The 18,150-nt window shown below is 43.3% G+C and overlaps 1 protein-coding gene across 1 annotated transcript in view; it reads left to right on the top strand.

Annotated features, from left to right (window-relative positions):
- Positions 1-18,150, top strand: part of Adamtsl3 (ADAMTS like 3) — a 291,589-nt gene that overhangs the window by 214,175 nt on the left and 59,264 nt on the right. The window contains exons 17-19 of the mRNA XM_032893300.1: positions 7,515-7,644; positions 17,658-17,850; positions 17,962-18,141. Of these exons, the coding sequence (XP_032749191.1) occupies positions 7,515-7,644; positions 17,658-17,850; positions 17,962-18,141 (503 nt within the window). The remainder of the gene's footprint in view (positions 1-7,514; positions 7,645-17,657; positions 17,851-17,961; positions 18,142-18,150) is intronic.

Raw genomic sequence — 18,150 nt, 5'->3', positions numbered from 1 at the left:
GAGCTGCTGCAGTGGTCAGTAAGACGCAGCCTGGAAAAATGTTTTTGTTTGTTCACGTAGCTGGGACAGCATCCACTACAGAGCACATTCACGCCACTCTCATGAAGGATGGCTGTATATGTGGATAGGTCATATTCAGAGCCAGGCTAGGCCTAGGAGGCACCTAGTATATACAGCCAGGTCCCCTTAGAGGGGGGAGTGGGTGTCTTAGGGCTTTACTGCTGTGAGCAAACACCATGACCAAGGCAACTCTTAGACTGAAAAAATTTCATTGGGGCTGGCTTACAGGTTCAGAGTTTCAGTCCAGTATTATCAAGGTAGAAATATGGCAGCATCTAGGCAGACATGGTGAACAAGGAGCTGAGAGTTCATCTAAGCTACATCTCCATTTGAAGGCCAATAAGAGAAGACTGGCTTCCAAGCAGCTATGATGAGGGTCTAAAAGCCACACCCACAGTGGTACATCTACTCCAACAAGGCCACACCTACTCCAGCAAGGAGACTTCCAAATAGTGCCACTCCCTGGTCCAAACATTCAAACTACTGCATTCCACTCCCTGGCCACCCATAGACTAGTTCAAACATATGAGTCTGGGCGGGGGGCATACCTAACATAGGTACCTTAGTGCAAAATACATTTAGTCCAACTTTAGGAGTCCCCATAGTCTACAGCAGTCTCAACAATGTTAAAAGTTCAAAGTCTCTTCTGCGATTCATCCGATCACTTAACTGTAATCCCCAAAGCAAGACAGGAAACCAGCTGGGCAAAATTTAAGCTCCAGATCTCCATGGCTGATGTCAAATCAGTCTTCAGACCTCCAACTCCTTTTTCATCTTTGCTGACTGCAACAAACTTCTTTCTCCTGAGCTTTTTCTGCTCCCTTTTAACAGCTTTCCTCAGCAGGTATCGCATGGCTGTAGTATATCAGACATCTTGGCATCTCCAAGGCAACTTCAATGTTTCAGCTTCTTGTTCCAATGTCTGGGATCCACACACAATCTTCTGAGCTCCTCCAAAGGGCTGGCGACATTTCTCCAGCTCTGTCCTCTGTAGCACTCTAGGCTCTGATTCGCTCCACTCCACCGCTGCTGCTGTCCTTGGTGATCATCCCATTTTACTGGCGTCTCCAATACACTGGGGTCTTCTGCTACAACTAGGCTTCACCAATAGCCTCTCGTAGATTCTCTTCGTGGTGCCAAACTTCAACTTCTTTGCATGACCTCTTCAGTCCTGAGCTGTCAACTGCAATTGAGGCTGCACCTTCATCAGTAGCCTTTCCTGGCCTCTCACAGTGCCAAGCCTCAGCTGCTGTTCATGACCCCTTCATACCTTCAAAACCAGTACCACCTGCGATATTATTACACACTGCCATGTTCAGCTGCAGCACGGGATACAAGCTTGACTATCTCTGAAACACAGCTTCTTTGTGCTCTCAGGAAACACTTCCTAGATGATTTCACCTCAATAATTGTTTTCTTCTTAATTACTACTAATTTCTTAACTCTGGCTAACCAGTATCAACTGTCCCAGTAGTCCCTTCTCCTCTTGACTCTATAGTCAGAGCCACATGAAGAAGATGTGGAATTCTGCTGCTTGCTAGGGCTAGAACATGGCCTCACTTACTCTATTTTCCAATTGCCTAAGCTTTGCTGTCCTGAAATATGCTCTGTAGATTGTCCTTGAACTCTGAGATCTGCTTGGCTCTATCTTCTGAAAGCTTAGATTAAAGATGTTTACTACTAAACCTGGATTTATGCTTTTCTCTACTTTCTCTGTACCAGGCTGGCCTTGAACTTATAGATCTGCTCGCTTCTGCCTCCTGGGATTAAAGTTGTGTACTACTGTGCCTGAACTTGTTTCGAGGTCACCAACCCCTTAATCTGTTTATCTCCTTAAACACAGGATTCAGCTTCATTCCATTTCCTAGTGTCCTTTGATTACTTGAACCATACTATTTATATTTTTCCTTTCTAAGCTTGCTACACTTGTTCAAACTGCTCTTCATGAGACTTAACCAAAGAACAAAGCCACTGTTGGGTTTTCTTGAGACACCCATTGTCAATATAATTAATATAAATTATACCTTACCTTTACCTTACTCTTTACCTTAGCCTCAGGTCAACTCTTCAGACAAAGGCAAAAACCAGCCACATTCTTCACCAAAATATTGAATATTAGGTCACATAATAAAATTCTTCTCTGAAACCTCTAGACCTAGCTTCCATAGTTCAAATCACCCTCAGCAGCAAAGTCTTCCATATTTCTACTAGGATGGCCCATTAAGCCCCACTTAAAGCATTTTACTGTCTTCCAAATCTGAAGTCCCAAAATCCACATTCTGCCAAACAAAAGCATGCTAAGACCTATCAATAAGGCCAAGAAATACCAATTACAGTTTTAGTTAGGGTTTTACTGCTGTGAAGAGACACCATGGCCAAGGCTAACTCTTATAAGGACAATGCTGGCTCAAGGTTCAGAGGTTCAGTCCATTCTCATCAAGGCAGAAGTATGGCAGCATCTAGGCAGGCATGGTACAGAAGAAGCTGAGACTTCTACCTCTTGTTCCAAAGGCAGCTAGGAGAAGACTGGCTTCCATAGCTAGTACAAGGGTCTTATGGCCCACACCCACAGTGAAACAATTTCTCCAACAAGGCCACACCTACTCCAAAAAGCCACACCTCCAAATAGGGTCACTCTATGGGCCAAGTATATTCAAACCACCACAGTGGGTCTTTGGATTATTTAAGCATTATAGAATTTTGTCAAGGGGGAATAGATTAGCAGGTAGCAGGTAGTAGGCATCTAAGAGCTACTTTCTAGCTTTCTGCTTAAAGTGGAAGGATGGAAATATCCAGGAATGGGCTGGGAATATGGCTTAGTCAATAAAGTGCTGGCTACACAAGCATGAGAACCAAAGTTTGATACCCAGTACTCCTGGAAAAAGCCAGGCATGGTGGAGTGGCTGGTGAAGACTGGTAGATCCCGGGGACTCACTGGCCAACTAATCTAATTAGTAAACCATGTTTCAAAAATCAAAGTGCATGGCTCCTAAGGAATGACACGAAGGTTGATATCTGGCCTTCACAGGCACTTATGCTTTTGTGCATGTGTGCGTGCACACACACACACACACACACACACACACACACACACACCCCACCACCACCACACAATTTGATCACCCTGAATAGCAAGGTGTCACTTCCTGAAGTAGGTCAGAAAACAAAAGAAGCATCTGTCTTGGAGCCAATGGCTCATGAGCTTGCGTCACTCTCCTGGCAGTCTTGAGATGGTTGCTTAGAACACCCTAATAGGTCATAGAACCCAAGACCAACCATCGTTCTGCAAATCCTCATCTTGAGTGTGAATTGTCAATCCTTGCCCTCTGGATGTCCCTGATTGTCTTTCCCTTCCCTGTCTGTCAGTCACTTAACACCCATCCTTGAGCCCTGCTCTGTAACATTGCTACCTTGGCACTGCGCCTAGCTAGAGTGGTATGGACCTTACTCCAGGGTACAGAAAAGCTAACGTTTTGAGTAACTTTGTTTTGAGCTGGTCTTGTGTGACTTAGAGAAGGAGTCCTTAGGTGAGTCAGGTGCAGTGCAGCATGCCTGCAAGCCCAGCACTGGGGAAGTTGAGGCAAGGACGGGAGATCATGAGTTTGAGGCCAGCCTGAGCTGTGTGAAAGCCCTTAGCTGCCTCTATTTCTTTCCCTCTCCTACTTGCCTCTCCCTCCTTCCTAGAAGTCCATTTCGCCTCACTAGAAATTTATCCTTTCTGGTTTACTTGGGCCTGAAGCATAAACCCCTCTCTCTTACGTCCAGAGCACACGGCCTCAGTGTCTCCCAAATTGGTCACATGTTTGCCCCAAACTTAACTTCTCTCCCTCTAAGTTCAGGACCCTGGATACCTCTTCTCATGCACCTTGGAAACCTTAAAACACTGGCTTGCTCTTGGCATGTAGAAAGTGGCTCTTTCTCGATGAGCCCTATAAGAAGTTGAAGAGAATAAAAATTGAATCGGCTCACTCTGGACTCACTTTAGCCTGCTCCCTGTGGAGACGTGTTCCCGACACGGTACATTAGCCGGCACTGTTTTGTTCGCTCCAAGTCCTTTCAAAGCCTGACAGGCCTCAAGCTGTAGTTTTTTTTTTTCCTAGCTACACTTGTAATTGGTCACTTCCTGTCAGGCTCCAGTGATGTTTATGATGCCCTCCATAAGGCCAAATAGCCTTCAACAATCCTTAATCCTTACCAGCTGTGTCATCACAGGATCCTGAAAAGAGTTCACCTGTGTGGGACATTGAGACCTGTGTGCACTTGCTAAGGCATGGCTCTGTTCTCTGGGACCATGCTATATGTTGTTTTCTTTCTTCTGATTGCCTGAAAGTTTGTAGTGGTCTGCACTTAATCACACTAGCTAATCTTTTCAACATGACCCCAGGTGCATGTGTGTGCACACACATATATCACACACAAATATTACATGCACACATACACAAACATATCACAGTGCAACATACCACACACATAACCCATAGACACAGACACACGCACACACACACACACACACACACACACACACACACACAGAGAGAGAGAGAGAGAAGAGAGACAGACAGACAGACACAGACAGATAGACACACACACACCACAGAGACAAAGAGAGAGAGACAGAGACAGACAGACACAGACAGATAAACACACACACACCACAGAGAAAAAGAGAGAGAGACAGAGAGACAGACAGACAGACACACATACACACACAGGCACACACTGCCACCACCACCACCATCACCACCACCACCACCACCATCACCACCGTATATGTAAGGGTTTAATGTGAACTTGTCAATAACCCAACTAAGTGATCTAAACTAACAAAAAGAAATGGATTTATTCTTTGTTTTGTTGTCTTGAGATGGGGCATTACTATGTAGCTCTGGCTGGTCTGGAACTCACTGTGTAGACCAGGCTGGCTTCAGTTTCACAAAATGAATGGGCCACCATGCCTAGCTGTATCTAATCATCTCTTTATTCTTTCTAAAGATTTTGAATGTGTATTTTTATGAACATGTGTACATAGATGTGGCCATACACCATCACATATATGATGATAGTTCCATACTATGATATCATGTAAAGATGTCACTATGCATTGTTTGGGCAAAGACACTGTATGTTTGCACAGTGAAAGATTACCTAATAACACATTTATTTAAACATTTCCTTGACATTGGCATCGTGTGTGTGTGTGTGTGTGTGTGTGTAACTAAGAAATGACATTCTTATCAAAACATTGTGGTAGTCAAGTAAGAAGGATGTGGTCTCATGAAACAAGAGGAATTATTATAAAAATTTCACCGAACACATCCATTAATATATTCTACGCACATTAATGTAGTTACATGCATTTTGTTAGGAATAAGATGAATTTATTTTAATAAAATGTACCTTTTTCTTTTTTAAAGATAACTATTTGATCAAACCTCCTCTAGACATAAAAAAGATAAAAATCACATTGTCGGATCAGCATGCGATCTGTGAAATATTTTGTGGCCACCTTTGAAAAATATGTCCTTCATCAATAAATATTCCAAATTATGTAGTAGATTTTAACTATTTTTCTGTTGACAAAAAATTATGTCATGAGTGTTTTATCCAAACGATTTCAAGTGGTTCTCTAAGTCCCTCCCCTAGTCAGTCTCCATAAATATTCCAAAGTAGTCTGAACACATTCTCTGAAGAATTTATTTGTTACAAATTGAAATGTATTTGAAATATGACTGCAATTTTCTTAGATTAAAATAGTGAATAAGATCTATTAGGAAATAAGCATCTATTCTCCTATGAGGAAGCGAGAAAATTTGATGTTTTGAAATAAAAGTCATATTTTGGTTTGATCAGTGCTTGTTTGAAACACTCAGAGAAGATGCCTGCCAAGTGCATCCTGTTGCCGTGGTGAGCATACGATGCAGATGAATACAGTGGAGGGAGATTTATTACAAAGAACTGAAGGAGAAAAATATCTGTTGTAAAAGTATTTGGGCCTACACTACATTTTGCAAAGTGCCATAAAATGGTTGAATTGAAACATGGCATTCAGAGAAAGGGCCACAAGCTTGTAACATATCGGAATGTGCATCTGACACGAAAGCAAATATGTTTGCGTATTTCAAATAACGGTTGGTCACTGCTGGCGTTCTCTTTAGAGATGTTTTCATCAAAAATTTTGAGATATTTCACCCATTTCCAGTTTCCAATCATTTTTTTTTTGTCTCAGCAGACAAAGAATGCTGACTGAGAGCATAGGCTTTAGGAGTCACATAGGTTGTCTGTCTGGCCTCCAAGGGAAACTAGGAGTGTGAATGTTTACGTTTATACAAGGGCTACTGCTGTATGCGACGGCCATGTCACATTCTGGTATCCCCAGACTAGAAGACAGAGACCGCTGAAACCAGAGGCAGGCAATTTATCCTTCACTTGTTTGTCTATTTTTATCTTTCTGTTCTCATGTATGTGCATGTGTGTGTGTGTGTGTGTGTGTGTGTGTTTGTGTGTTTGTGTGGTGTATATGTATATGCTCTTTGCACATAGCTGCATACACGTGGGTGGAAGGGCATGTAGAGCCCCTAAGTGATTTCAGGAGTCAACCCTGCTCAGTCATCCACCTCATCCTCTGAAGCAGAGTCTCTCAATCAAACCCAGAGCTCATGGATATGGAGTTGACTAGTGTCCCCCAGCAGCTTCTGTAGAGATCCCAACTCTCTGCCTTCTGAGGTTGGAATTCAGATGAGTGGCTGTAACCACTGAGTTTACCTGGGTTTGGGGATCTTAACTCTGGTTCTCGCCCTAGTGCAGCAAGCACATTAGCCATCTCCCTAGGCCAAATCTTCAGTTTTTAACCTACCCCCATTTCAGCCTTAATTCCTCTCTAAATTTCAAGTTCATTATTGTTAAATAAATAGAATGGAGATGCAGGTGCCATTTATTTGGCCCCATGCCTCACGGGTTATCATAGACTTCGATGGAGGCACATCACATACTCGTGCTATGGGAGGCATTTTCTGCTAATAAAGGAGGCAAACCTAATTGCAGGAATGGGGCAGGGGACTCCAATCTCAGTGGAACATTTCAAAGTACAGCTGGATTTATCAATGTGTGATGATCTAGAAAAAAATGGTATTCTTCAGCAGATGTAGTTTTTCCTTAGGAAAACTGTACACAGATTGGAAAGAAACACTTTGCAGGGGCCACCCCTAGCTATGAATTCGTTAGGAAGCAGCTGATTCTGAGTGTAGGCTGCTACCAAATATTTCCAGGTATGTAGATTTTGACAAACTGGGTTTAGAGGTGAATGGAGTGGTATTAAGGGTTAGAGACCTAGGCTTCTGATGCAGTCAAAAGGGCAATGTGCTGGTGATGTAAAGACCCCACACCCTACATCCTGTTTTCTTTCTTTGCATGGTAAGTTTGTCAGTGTACGTACTGTTTCTCTTTCTGCCTTCCAGGCTACCAAGAAGCCATAGCTGTGTGCTTACACATCCAGACCCATCAGACCGTCAATGACAGCCTGTGTGACCTGGCTCACCGTCCTCCACCAATGAGTCAGGCCTGTCACACGGAGCCCTGCCCACCCAGGTATGTGCTGTCTCATACAGTTAGCACAGAAGTGATGTCCACAAGTAACACCCTCTTCCAAAGAGAAACTCATTGCACGTAAGACTCATGAACTTACCAGAGTAGATCAGCCAAACCCATTCGGAGTTCCCTTCTGCTCAACTTATGCTGTGGCCCCAGTTTCTCTGGAGTACATTCAAGGGCAACTAAGCTGGGCAGAATTCCTCTTAAGCCCGACTTTCATTTGCATCAAACATCAATGGGCATAAACCGGTCTGCTATTTTGCAAATCAGCCATGTGTTCCTTTCTTCCTCCCGGTTTCCTCAAAGGAACTTCTCCCTCTGATGACCTAGCACTGAGGGAGAGGTGGCCTGGGTCCACAGCAGGTGCTTCTTCATCTGTATTGGTGGAAGGCTTGGTGTTCTACTTAATACCTAAAACTCCCACAGATATGCTACTACCTTCCTGTGCTGGTTACCATTGTCAACATGACACCCATTAGAATTGCATGGGAGGAGGGGACCTCAAGTTAGGAACTGCCTCCATCAGATTGGCCTCTGAGCATGTTTGTGGTGCATTTTCTTGATTAACAACTAATGTGGGAAGGTTCAGCCCATTTCGGGCAGTGCAACCCCTGGCCACATGGTCCTGGGTTGTATAAGGAAGCATGCTATGGGGAGTAAGTCAGCTCCTCCATGGCCTCTGCTTCAGTTCCTGCCTTGGCTTCCTTCAGTGATGGGCAGTAACCTGAAAGAAAGACCAAACAACCCCTCCTCCCTATCACTTTCGGTCAATGCCCATCACAGCAACGATGAAGCCCTCAGAGACATCTCTATCCTAACTTGCCTTGGGGCTCACACGGTGGAGTATGAAATGTCAGAATCTCCGAAGAACAGGTAAGGGTGCTTTGTTATAGGCTCCTTCACTGCAAGGTGACTGCAACCTGCTTCCTGGCCAGGCTCTTGTAAGAACCTAGGATTTTAGCCCTCTGTCCCTTGGTGTCACTGGCTGTAGATGGTTATAGCTCAGCACCATTGGTTTGTCACACATGTCTTTCCCAGTCTAGCCTCAGCTGTCCTTTGCTTGTGTCTCCCTTTATTATGTCAGCCACTCTTCTGCAATAAATTCGATGCCAAAAAACTTAGCGAGCGCATTCCATCACCTCTCTCTCTCTTCGCTGAAATCTTAATAATTATGCTGCTCACTTGCTAGGCTGCCATCACCCACTCAAGGCGGGTTTTGTGATGTCTAGGAATCACAATGATGGAGGGAGGTTATTGGGTCCTCTGTCTGCCATGCCTCTTAAGGGAACATAAGTGTGTTTTATGAGCATCCAGGAAATAAGTTGGAGGTGTACATCCTTTCTTCATATGTCTTGCCTTCAGAGGGGAGGCCATCTCCGATGTCTCACGCTTGGTAAAAGCTTACCTGCAGTGAGACGAAACAGTGGTTTTGTCCATCTCTGCATTTCTGACCTTAGAAATCCTAGGAACTTTTTGGCAGCTCTCAGAGCCATCTGTCTGCTTTTGGATGGGATAGTGCAGTAAGGGCCCATGGATTCATGCTGCCAGGCAAGGTGAGGCCCAGAAGCAGTAAAGGGAAGTCTCTTCCCATTGTCTCACACTCACATCTCAGGGACTGCATTCCTGGGTGATCCACACTAGAATGTTCATTCCAGAACAGGCAAGAAAAGGGAAAGGGTAAGTTTGGTCTCACTGCCAACCAAACACTCACTATATTAGCTGTATCCAGAGCTTTTCATGAGTATCGAGCACAGTCAGTTCTTCATGTCCAAGGGTTCCACGTTCAAAGCATTCGTGAACAAAAGTACTGTTTTAATGGCCCGGAGTATAGCTTAGTATAGTGGGCTATGCAATGTCTATGTATATCTAACATCTATAAGGCCTTATGGCTGATCTCTAGCCCTGTGAAAATATGCATTATTTATCCCACACATATCGAAGTGTGTTGGCTAATCTTGGTTGTCATTTAGACCTACCTGGGGAAGGGGAACATCAGTTAGGAAGTTGCCCCCATCATATTAGCCTGTGAGTATGTCCGTGGAGCATTTTCACAATTGCCGAGTGATTAGGAAGACACAGTCTACTGTGGGTGACATTATCCTTAGGCAGGTGAGCTTTGGCTCTATAAGAAGTGGGCAGCTTCAATAAAAAATAAGATAAAATAAAGTAAAATAAAAAATAAATAAAAAGCATGTCAAATTTAAATCTCTAGGAAAGTTTTTAAAAGGTATCTATAAAATATTCATAGAGTTATAGAAAGAAATAGCTTCATTTCAATGCCTTTCTGCAATAACAAGCATCTTGCCAATACATATGTACAAAATTAAAATATCTATATCTGCTTCTAAAATTGTTTCACTTCTCTCAGTTTCACCTGCAATTGACGCACTTCTCAAGGTTTGATATCCGGTCTATTGGTGGGCATTCCATGTTGGTACTCATTTACATTTTCCAGATTATTTTGATAGCAATTTCATTTTCAAATATATTTTTTAAACTATTTTAAACTAGTTTGTCTTATTATTGTCAAGTTATCCAAGTCAGGTAAATATCCTGACATGAGTCATTGGCGAAATATATTCCTGTTTTTCTCTGGATTTCTTGAATTCCTATTATACTTTATTAATGGTATAACTTTTCGAATAAATACTTAACAATTAAAAAAAAGAAGTGGGCAACTGATGCAGGTGATCTTGAGTTTGGAAGCAAGCTAGTGAGTAAGCAGTCCTCCTCCACACTCTCTGCTTCAGTTCATGCTTCCGTTCCTGACCTGAGCTCCTGCTCTGGCCTCCCTCTATGAGGGACTAATAAGTGTTAAGACAAAATAAACCCTTTCCTTGCCAAGTTGCTATTGGCCATGGTGTTTATCATAGCAACAAAAAGTAAACTAAAGCACCAGACTCATTGTTTTTTGCCACTATTTCTCAAGTAATGTAATAGAGCAGCTCTTTACATGGTGTTCACACTGTACCAAGCACTATGGGTAAGCTTGAGGTGACTTGAAGTACCTCAGAGGGTGAGTAGGTATACAAAAGTAACACCATTTTATACAAGGGACTTGGGAACTCATGGATTTCAGTGTCTTCTAGGGAAGGAGGTAATCTTGGAATACTTGCTACAGGTACAAAGGATGACTTTATTTGGGGTAGTGTGGAGTGTGAATCCTATTGGAAAAAGCCAATTACTCTTAGGAATATTTCTTGGTACTAACTGGGCATACCTTAGGGAACCAAGTGACTTTTCCAGGTTTTCTTCTTATTCTAATACTGAAATCTGGATCAAATATCTTGGAAATGCAGGGATTTTCTCTGAGCCCACAGGGACATCATCACCCTTTTACTGTGTATAGACAAAACATATTATTCTTCATGAATACAGTTGAGTGTGCTTCTGTTTCTGTAGCCATGAAGATAATTCCTTCTCTGTAGCGTTTTCCAGAAAGCCTGGAGCATAGTCCTGATTTCTACATGGTGCTTACCTGTACACCAGAACTCAGTAGAGGGGTCCTGAGGATCTCACAATGCATACAGACATCTTCTATGGCTTTAGACATGCCAAGCGATGGGATGAATTTGTAACTACTGTCTTTGCTATGTCATACATTTCTCTGCTACTTTAGTCAATAACTTCACATTTAGACCATTCACCATTTAGAGATGTGGTGATGAATATGTAACCTATAAATAACCTTGGTTTCTGAGTATGAGAACCGAATTATGGGTTCCTAGATTGTTGGTAACTTGCCCAAGAACACACAGTAAATAAATTGCAGGATACAAAGTCAAACGCAGGAATGGAGATTTCTCATTAAGTACTATCTAGTCCAAATTCTGTCTTTTCCAAACCACAAAAAGGAAGCGGCTTCCAGCAGAGTCAATCTCTTGGTTTCCAACCCTTGCTGCCTGCCATCACCTCTCTACATCAGCCAGCATACACCTTCTGTGGAAAGATGGCTATAAAAGAAATTGTCTAGATTTGTGTAGATTTCAAATGGTGACTAAGTGACTACAGAATGATGAACCATGAAATTCTCATAGCCATTAACTGAGACAAATCAAAAGAAGAAGAGAAGACAACCCAAGACACGGGGGTACTTTCTCTATCTATATATGTCACTTCATACTGCCATGAAACTAGTTTTCACCCCAGTTTTGTTCACTGTTTCCAGTCCAGGACACTGAAAGGGAAGATGTAGGTAAAGTAGACTAGGCACCAATAAACACGAGAAAAACAGAATGTTCCACAGCCTGAAGGCACATCCCACAAGAACAATTGCATTACCACAGGATGAAAGGATACCTCAAAACATTGACAAACGTCTTCACTTTGTTCTTAAGAACTGGTATGTGTGTTTGTAGGTATGTAGATTGTTGAGTGCAGATTCCTTGAGAGATCAGAAGATGGTGTCAGATCCACTAGAACTGGAGTTGCAGGTAGTTGTGTGCTGGACAATGTGGGTTTTAGGAACCAAGTCAGTGCTGGGAAGTGAACTCAGGTCCCCAGCAAAAGCAGAAGGGTTGAGAGTTCTCTCTTTCTAACTTGTAGGGTGACTGCAGTGTGACTTCCTCATATGGAGCTCGCTGGTTGACATTCTTTTACCTGGGCAATCTCGCCCACTTTCTCTACCTGGCATAGGCTTAGATTTCTGGGACTGCCTTAAGAAAGCACAGTAGACTAAGTGGCTGGAAGAACAGAAATTTATCATCTCTCAGATCTGGAGACACGAAGTTCAAAACCACAGAGTCAGCAGTGTTGGGTCCTTCTGAGGGCTGAGAAGGAGGATCATTTCCAGGCCTCTCTTCATGCTCATAGCCTCCAGCAGTCTGTGGTTCACAAAGAACATTCTTCCTGTGGTTTCATATCTCCTTTCCTCAGCATGTCTGTGTCCAGACTTCTCCCTCCCATAAGACACCACTCAGGTTGTCTTAGGCCTGCTCTAATGACCACCCCTTGACTTAACCATCTGCAAAAACTATTTGCAAATAAATTCTCTGAAATTATGTAATTTCAGCATCTTTGGGGGGTCACAGTGCAACTCAGTATCATAAAATATTATATGACCCTCACTTCTAACCCTTGAATCACATCTTCTATGACGACTGCCCCCCCACACACACATTTGCACTAACATACACACATTCACTCTGAGGAATTTGCTTTGGGGCTACCCTTTGTTACTCACTATGACCCATGCTAGCTCATCATCCCTCATGGGTTCTGAATTTTTGTTCATACTGAGTCTTTCTCTACCAGGACATCAGTTAATTCTCTCTCTTAAAAAGGAATCCCTGACTCATTTCTCATTGGTCACGTGAAGGTCAATAGACTGTGAATGGGAAACTGACCTCAGACACTTCGGAAAAATGAACTGGCGATGGTCCCAAGAAAACTGGAAATGGCTGGGGACGTAGGGGACAGAAGGTGGATCTTCATACCAGCATTTCTTCCTCTTATGGATTTGAATAAGAGAATCTCTAAAATGAAAACATTATTAGATTTGGGGATTAATGAAAGACTCTTGATTTCTAATATTCTTTTCTTTTTCTTCTGTGATGCTAGGGATGGAACCCAGAACCTCATAAATGCCAGGCAAGACTCTGACCCAAAACTACACCCACAGCTCCATGCAATCTTTTGGGGACTGATGGTTTCAGGTTGCATTTTGCTTTCATGTCTTGCATTGATTTGTGGCCGCCTGTGAAGGTTTTTTTCTCCTCTGCTTAAAGTGTGATTAATTCCTTTGAAACCCTCATCCTAACTGGAAATTGCTAGCTATCAGAGTTTAGCAGCAGTGCCCATAACAGGATATGTTCTCTCCCATTGTGACTCCCATGGGACTCAAGGAGCTACAGCTCAGAACCCCTTAATGCGTATGCACACATGCACACACACGTACACACACACACCAACATACACACACACACACACACACACAAACATGTTGTGCACACATGTGCAAACACATGCATGCTCAGTGTCAAAAGTATCAGACTGTCTCTCACTGGCCTAAAGAATCATTCAAATTCAGGAAATACTGGATGTGCTGGCAGCGAATCACATTCTCACCACGGTCAAATAATTCATTAAATTAAACCATCCAAAACTGGGCACTATGTGTGGGGTGACACAGTCAGATTTGGTAAAGAATGACAAACTCTAGCAGAATCATTCATGAGATAAAAGCAGGATGAGTTTAGTTTATGGTATCCTTCTTCATTAGACCACCAAACCTCAGAGGACTTGACAGCTAATCTGGAAAATGTTTTTTAATGCTGCTGAGGGACATTTGCTGGTTTGTTCCTGCATCTGTCCCCATGCCTCCTCCCTGCCTCACTGCCTTAGCCAGAGTTCTTACTCATCCTCAGTAACACGTACCACGGAGCTGCCATGCTAGAAAGAATGGAGCAGACAATGTGCTTTGGCCACCAGCACGTTGGCCTGCCAAATTAAGAGTCTGTTTTTATTTTTTTCTTTAAAAAGGGAATGTTGTCCCTCATTTCAGAGTTTGACTTTAATAACCTTTTCAAAGATTGAGAGTTATGTTGGAGAGAACCCAGGGGAGGCAAATGTTCCATGCCAAAATAAAGGTAAGTTTACAAAAATGTTTTAGGTTCTAGAAACCAGTGGTGTAGGAATAACAGGAACAGGGGTTGCATAATATTTTCCATATAAATATTTACTGACTCCAAGGGCAATAGCAGTAAAATATCACCCCAGGGTGAAACTTACCACTGAGATTGGGGTGGACAGTCCGTGGACCTTTATTTACCCTAAGGCAAATGCACTTGATGTATGAGCCAGGGGTGGCCAGGGGAGCAGCTTCTTCGCACCGTGGAGTTGCTTCCCCAGCCCTGTAACTGCTGCACCATTGCTATTTCTCAGAGTTTGCTTTTTCCAGGAGAGAGCTCGAAGTTTGTAGAAAAATGCAGGGTTACATAATGGTCTGAAGACAGCCTTCTCTTCTATCGAGAGTCAGCACTCAGGAGAGGGAAGTAGAGAAGCAGCAGGCAAAAGTGATGTGGTTTTACACCAATTTGTCCTTCATTTCTTGAATTAAAATATGCATGAGTGCACACACACACACACACACACACACACACACACACACAGTTGCTCCTTTCTGAATAAAAGTGGTTCCCTGTCCTGTCTGTTGGGGCAATAATTGATTTTTCTAGTTGCATACTTTCGGAAGATAATCATGCTGAAGTCATTCCTAATAACGTTTACAAGGTTAGGCTGAACAGTTTTCATAGTGAAACATACACTTACTAAATAATTAGTTATGAGGTCATATTGCCGGCAAAATACCGTGTGTGTGCATGCGTGCGTGTGATCTGTAGACTTTTCTCGTGCCCAAGGCTACAGACACTCAGGCATGATTAACTTTCCGTTAAAATAATGTAGTAGCCTCACGACTCGCTCCAAATACAGACCACTGGTACGTCTGATATAAAAGGAGAGACCCAGTGGAAAGAGCTACACAAGCTTGCAAAGGAGCCGAGTATGGAGTGAGGAGAAGACAGGCCCTGTGGTGTCTCTTTGCAGACTTGAGGCTCCAGTGTAGCTCAGCCAATGAAAGTTCAGCTCCTATGGGACAAAGGAAGGACGAATATGGGAAGGGAAGAGGGTAGAAGATGAAGAGAGAGAGAGAGAGAGAGAGAGAGAGAGAGAGAGAGAGAGAGAGAGAGAGAGAGAGAGAATCCCCTACTTCCTTCAAAATGCACCCAAAGGTTGAAAGTCCACAGCACAAGAGGCAAGATGATACTAGCAAAAGTAATCAACAGACTCAACATTTGGAAGAAATATTTACTATTTACTCCAGGTGAAATTAAGATATGAGTGAGCTGGAAAAGCTGAGGTACTTAGCATCTTTGAAGATAGAGGTTAATTGATATTACCCATATAAATAACTAGAAATCATGAAGCAGAAATAGGCCCAAATGGGTGGAGAAGAGTTGGATGTTACAAAGAAACAATTAGGAAAACAGAAACAAAAAGTCAATGAAGATAGAGACTAAGTTACGGAAGGAGTGTTGGTGCCCATCCTTACGTCCTGCCCACCGTGCATGCGCAGAGCCACGTCTACATGCTCCTGCTTCCACAGCGTTCCCTCTCAGCATCAGCCCCGAAGTAATGGTGCTAAGACCCATGAGCTCAAATCACTGAAACTGTGGGTCAGAATAAACCCTAAAGACTGTGCTCCTGAAGTCTCAGATGGGAGTGAGGACGGTGGCAAAAGAAAAAGAGGACAGGGGACTGGAGTCTTACTACCCCTCCAAAACACCTGACCCTGTGACCCCGTCTCTAAAGGTTCCACAACCTGTCAATGGTGCCCAGCTGGGGACCAAACCTGCAACGCATGGACGTTCCGACCTGCTTCTTGATCTGCTTCTATGCAGAATTATTAGTTCTCCACTAACAAACTTCCTTTTATAAATAAATTTTTGTTATGTCACGGGTACTATTATTTCACTTTTCATCTTCCACCCAAAAAAGCAAAATCTTATTATAGAAAATTAGAAATGAGAAAATTAAAAATTACATTTAAGACTTTTTTGAGTGAACTTGTTTTCCTGGTAACAAACGCCTATATGATGAATGAATATAATAGAAGTCAGGGGGGTTGGGGATTTGGCTCAGTGGTAGAGCGCTTGCCTAGCAAGCGCAAGGCCCTGGGTTCGATCCCCAGCTCCGAAAAAAAAAAAAAAAAAAAAAGTCGGGAAAAAAAAAAAAACAAAGCAGAAATACTGTTACTCAGAGCTCCATGGCTGTGCACTTCTCTGACATGAGAGGTTTTTTTGGTTCACTGCAATGACTCACACATGCACCATGTGTAATTACTGTATGTCCACTTCAGCAGTTAATGACCACCAATGATGCTGCACCTCATGGGAGAAGGCTCATCCCTCGGTGCTTAAAACTTTATGGTCTTATTTCGCTTCATGAAATTCAGTATTTTTTCTGTTTTGCATTGCAAAAAAACACCCTAGAGGAGCATCGTTTTACGGTATGTTTTGAGAATTTTAAAATTTCCCACTCTTGAAGTATCTCTGTGGTAACTAGTTAAGAATCCATGCTCCCTAAAAGCCAAATATTCACAAGTAAAATAACCATAACGTCCAACATCTCTCTAATAAGATGGGGCGAAGACTTTAAAAATGGTATTTTCCAGCACTTCAGGAAATGGGGCGTGTAAGCTTTTGGGGGGGGGCTGCAGGGATATTCACTGAAGTAACTTGGAAATATGAATCAAATGCTGCTGATGCGGTTTTCCGTTTTTCCAGCTGTTGCCCTTGGAAACTTGATTTTTCTTATTAGAAAGGAACCGCATTATATATGTGCTGTAAATCCCGTCCTAACATAGAGGAATTTGCTCAAGGATATTACAAATAATGAACCCAGGGGCCCTGAAGACTTCCTGAAATGTGTTTGTAAGCATTTAAAAAAATCTCTTTTGGTGCCTCTGTAAGTCATCTTTGCCTTGGGACTCAAAACCAAGTCAAGGTTTGCGTTCTGATGGATGGTGTCAGGGCCGGGCGGGGAAAGCAGTCTACTACCTGTCACGCAGAGTCTTGCCAAACAAGTGAGCTCTTCAACCACTTCCCTGGTATGTCTTCCCTTTAAATGTGAGGTTTCTGTGTTTGAATCACATATCTTCATGGAGACACCCCAGTTTGGAACCTCTACACAGGAATGAGGTCTAGGGCAGTGGTTCTCAGCCTTCCTAATGCTGCAATCCTTTAATGAAGTTTCTCATGGTGCGGTGACGCCCCCAACACAACAAATTATTTTGCTGCTACTTCACAGCTGTAATCTTGGCATGATTATGAATCATACATGTAAATATCTATGTGATCCCAAGGGGGTCGTGACCCACAGGTTGAGAACCCCTGGTGGAGGGTCCAGAGAGTAGCTTGAAATCATCTGTGCTTGTTGTGTTTTGCTTTGTTGGGAGGTTCAAATTTCCTCAGTTGCTTTTGCTGTTTTCCCCATTTGGCTTTTTAATACAGATGGCACATGGGCTCTTGGGGGGCCTGTTCAGCCACCTGTGGTGTTGGAATCCAGACAAGAGATGTATACTGCCTGCATCCTGAGGAATCCCCGGCCCCGCCGGAGGAATGCAGAGATGAGAAGCCTCATGCCCTACGAGCATGCAATCAGTTTGATTGCCCTCCCAGCTGGCATATCGAAGAGTGGCAGCAGGTACGGCAGGCAGCCTGGCAAACCATGGCGCGTTCTACCTAAGACAGTCAAGGTGACCCTGATTCGAATGAACAGAAAGTAAGCCTCCTGCTTCACTGTCTCTTCTCGTAGTGTTCCAGGACATGTGGTGGGGGAACTCAGAACCGGAGAGTCACCTGCCGACAGCTGTTAACTGATGGCAGCTTTCTGAATTTGTCCGATGAACTGTGCCAAGGACCCAAGGCATCGTCTCATAAGTCCTGTGCCAGGACAGACTGCCCCCCACAGCTGGCTGCTGGAGACTGGTCGAAGGTAAGAGCC

Source organism: Rattus rattus, chromosome 2, assembly GCF_011064425.1.
Source record: "Rattus rattus isolate New Zealand chromosome 2, Rrattus_CSIRO_v1, whole genome shotgun sequence".
Lineage (NCBI taxonomy): Eukaryota > Metazoa > Chordata > Mammalia > Rodentia > Muridae > Rattus > Rattus rattus.
This window is presented reverse-complemented; position numbering and strand designations above follow the sequence as displayed.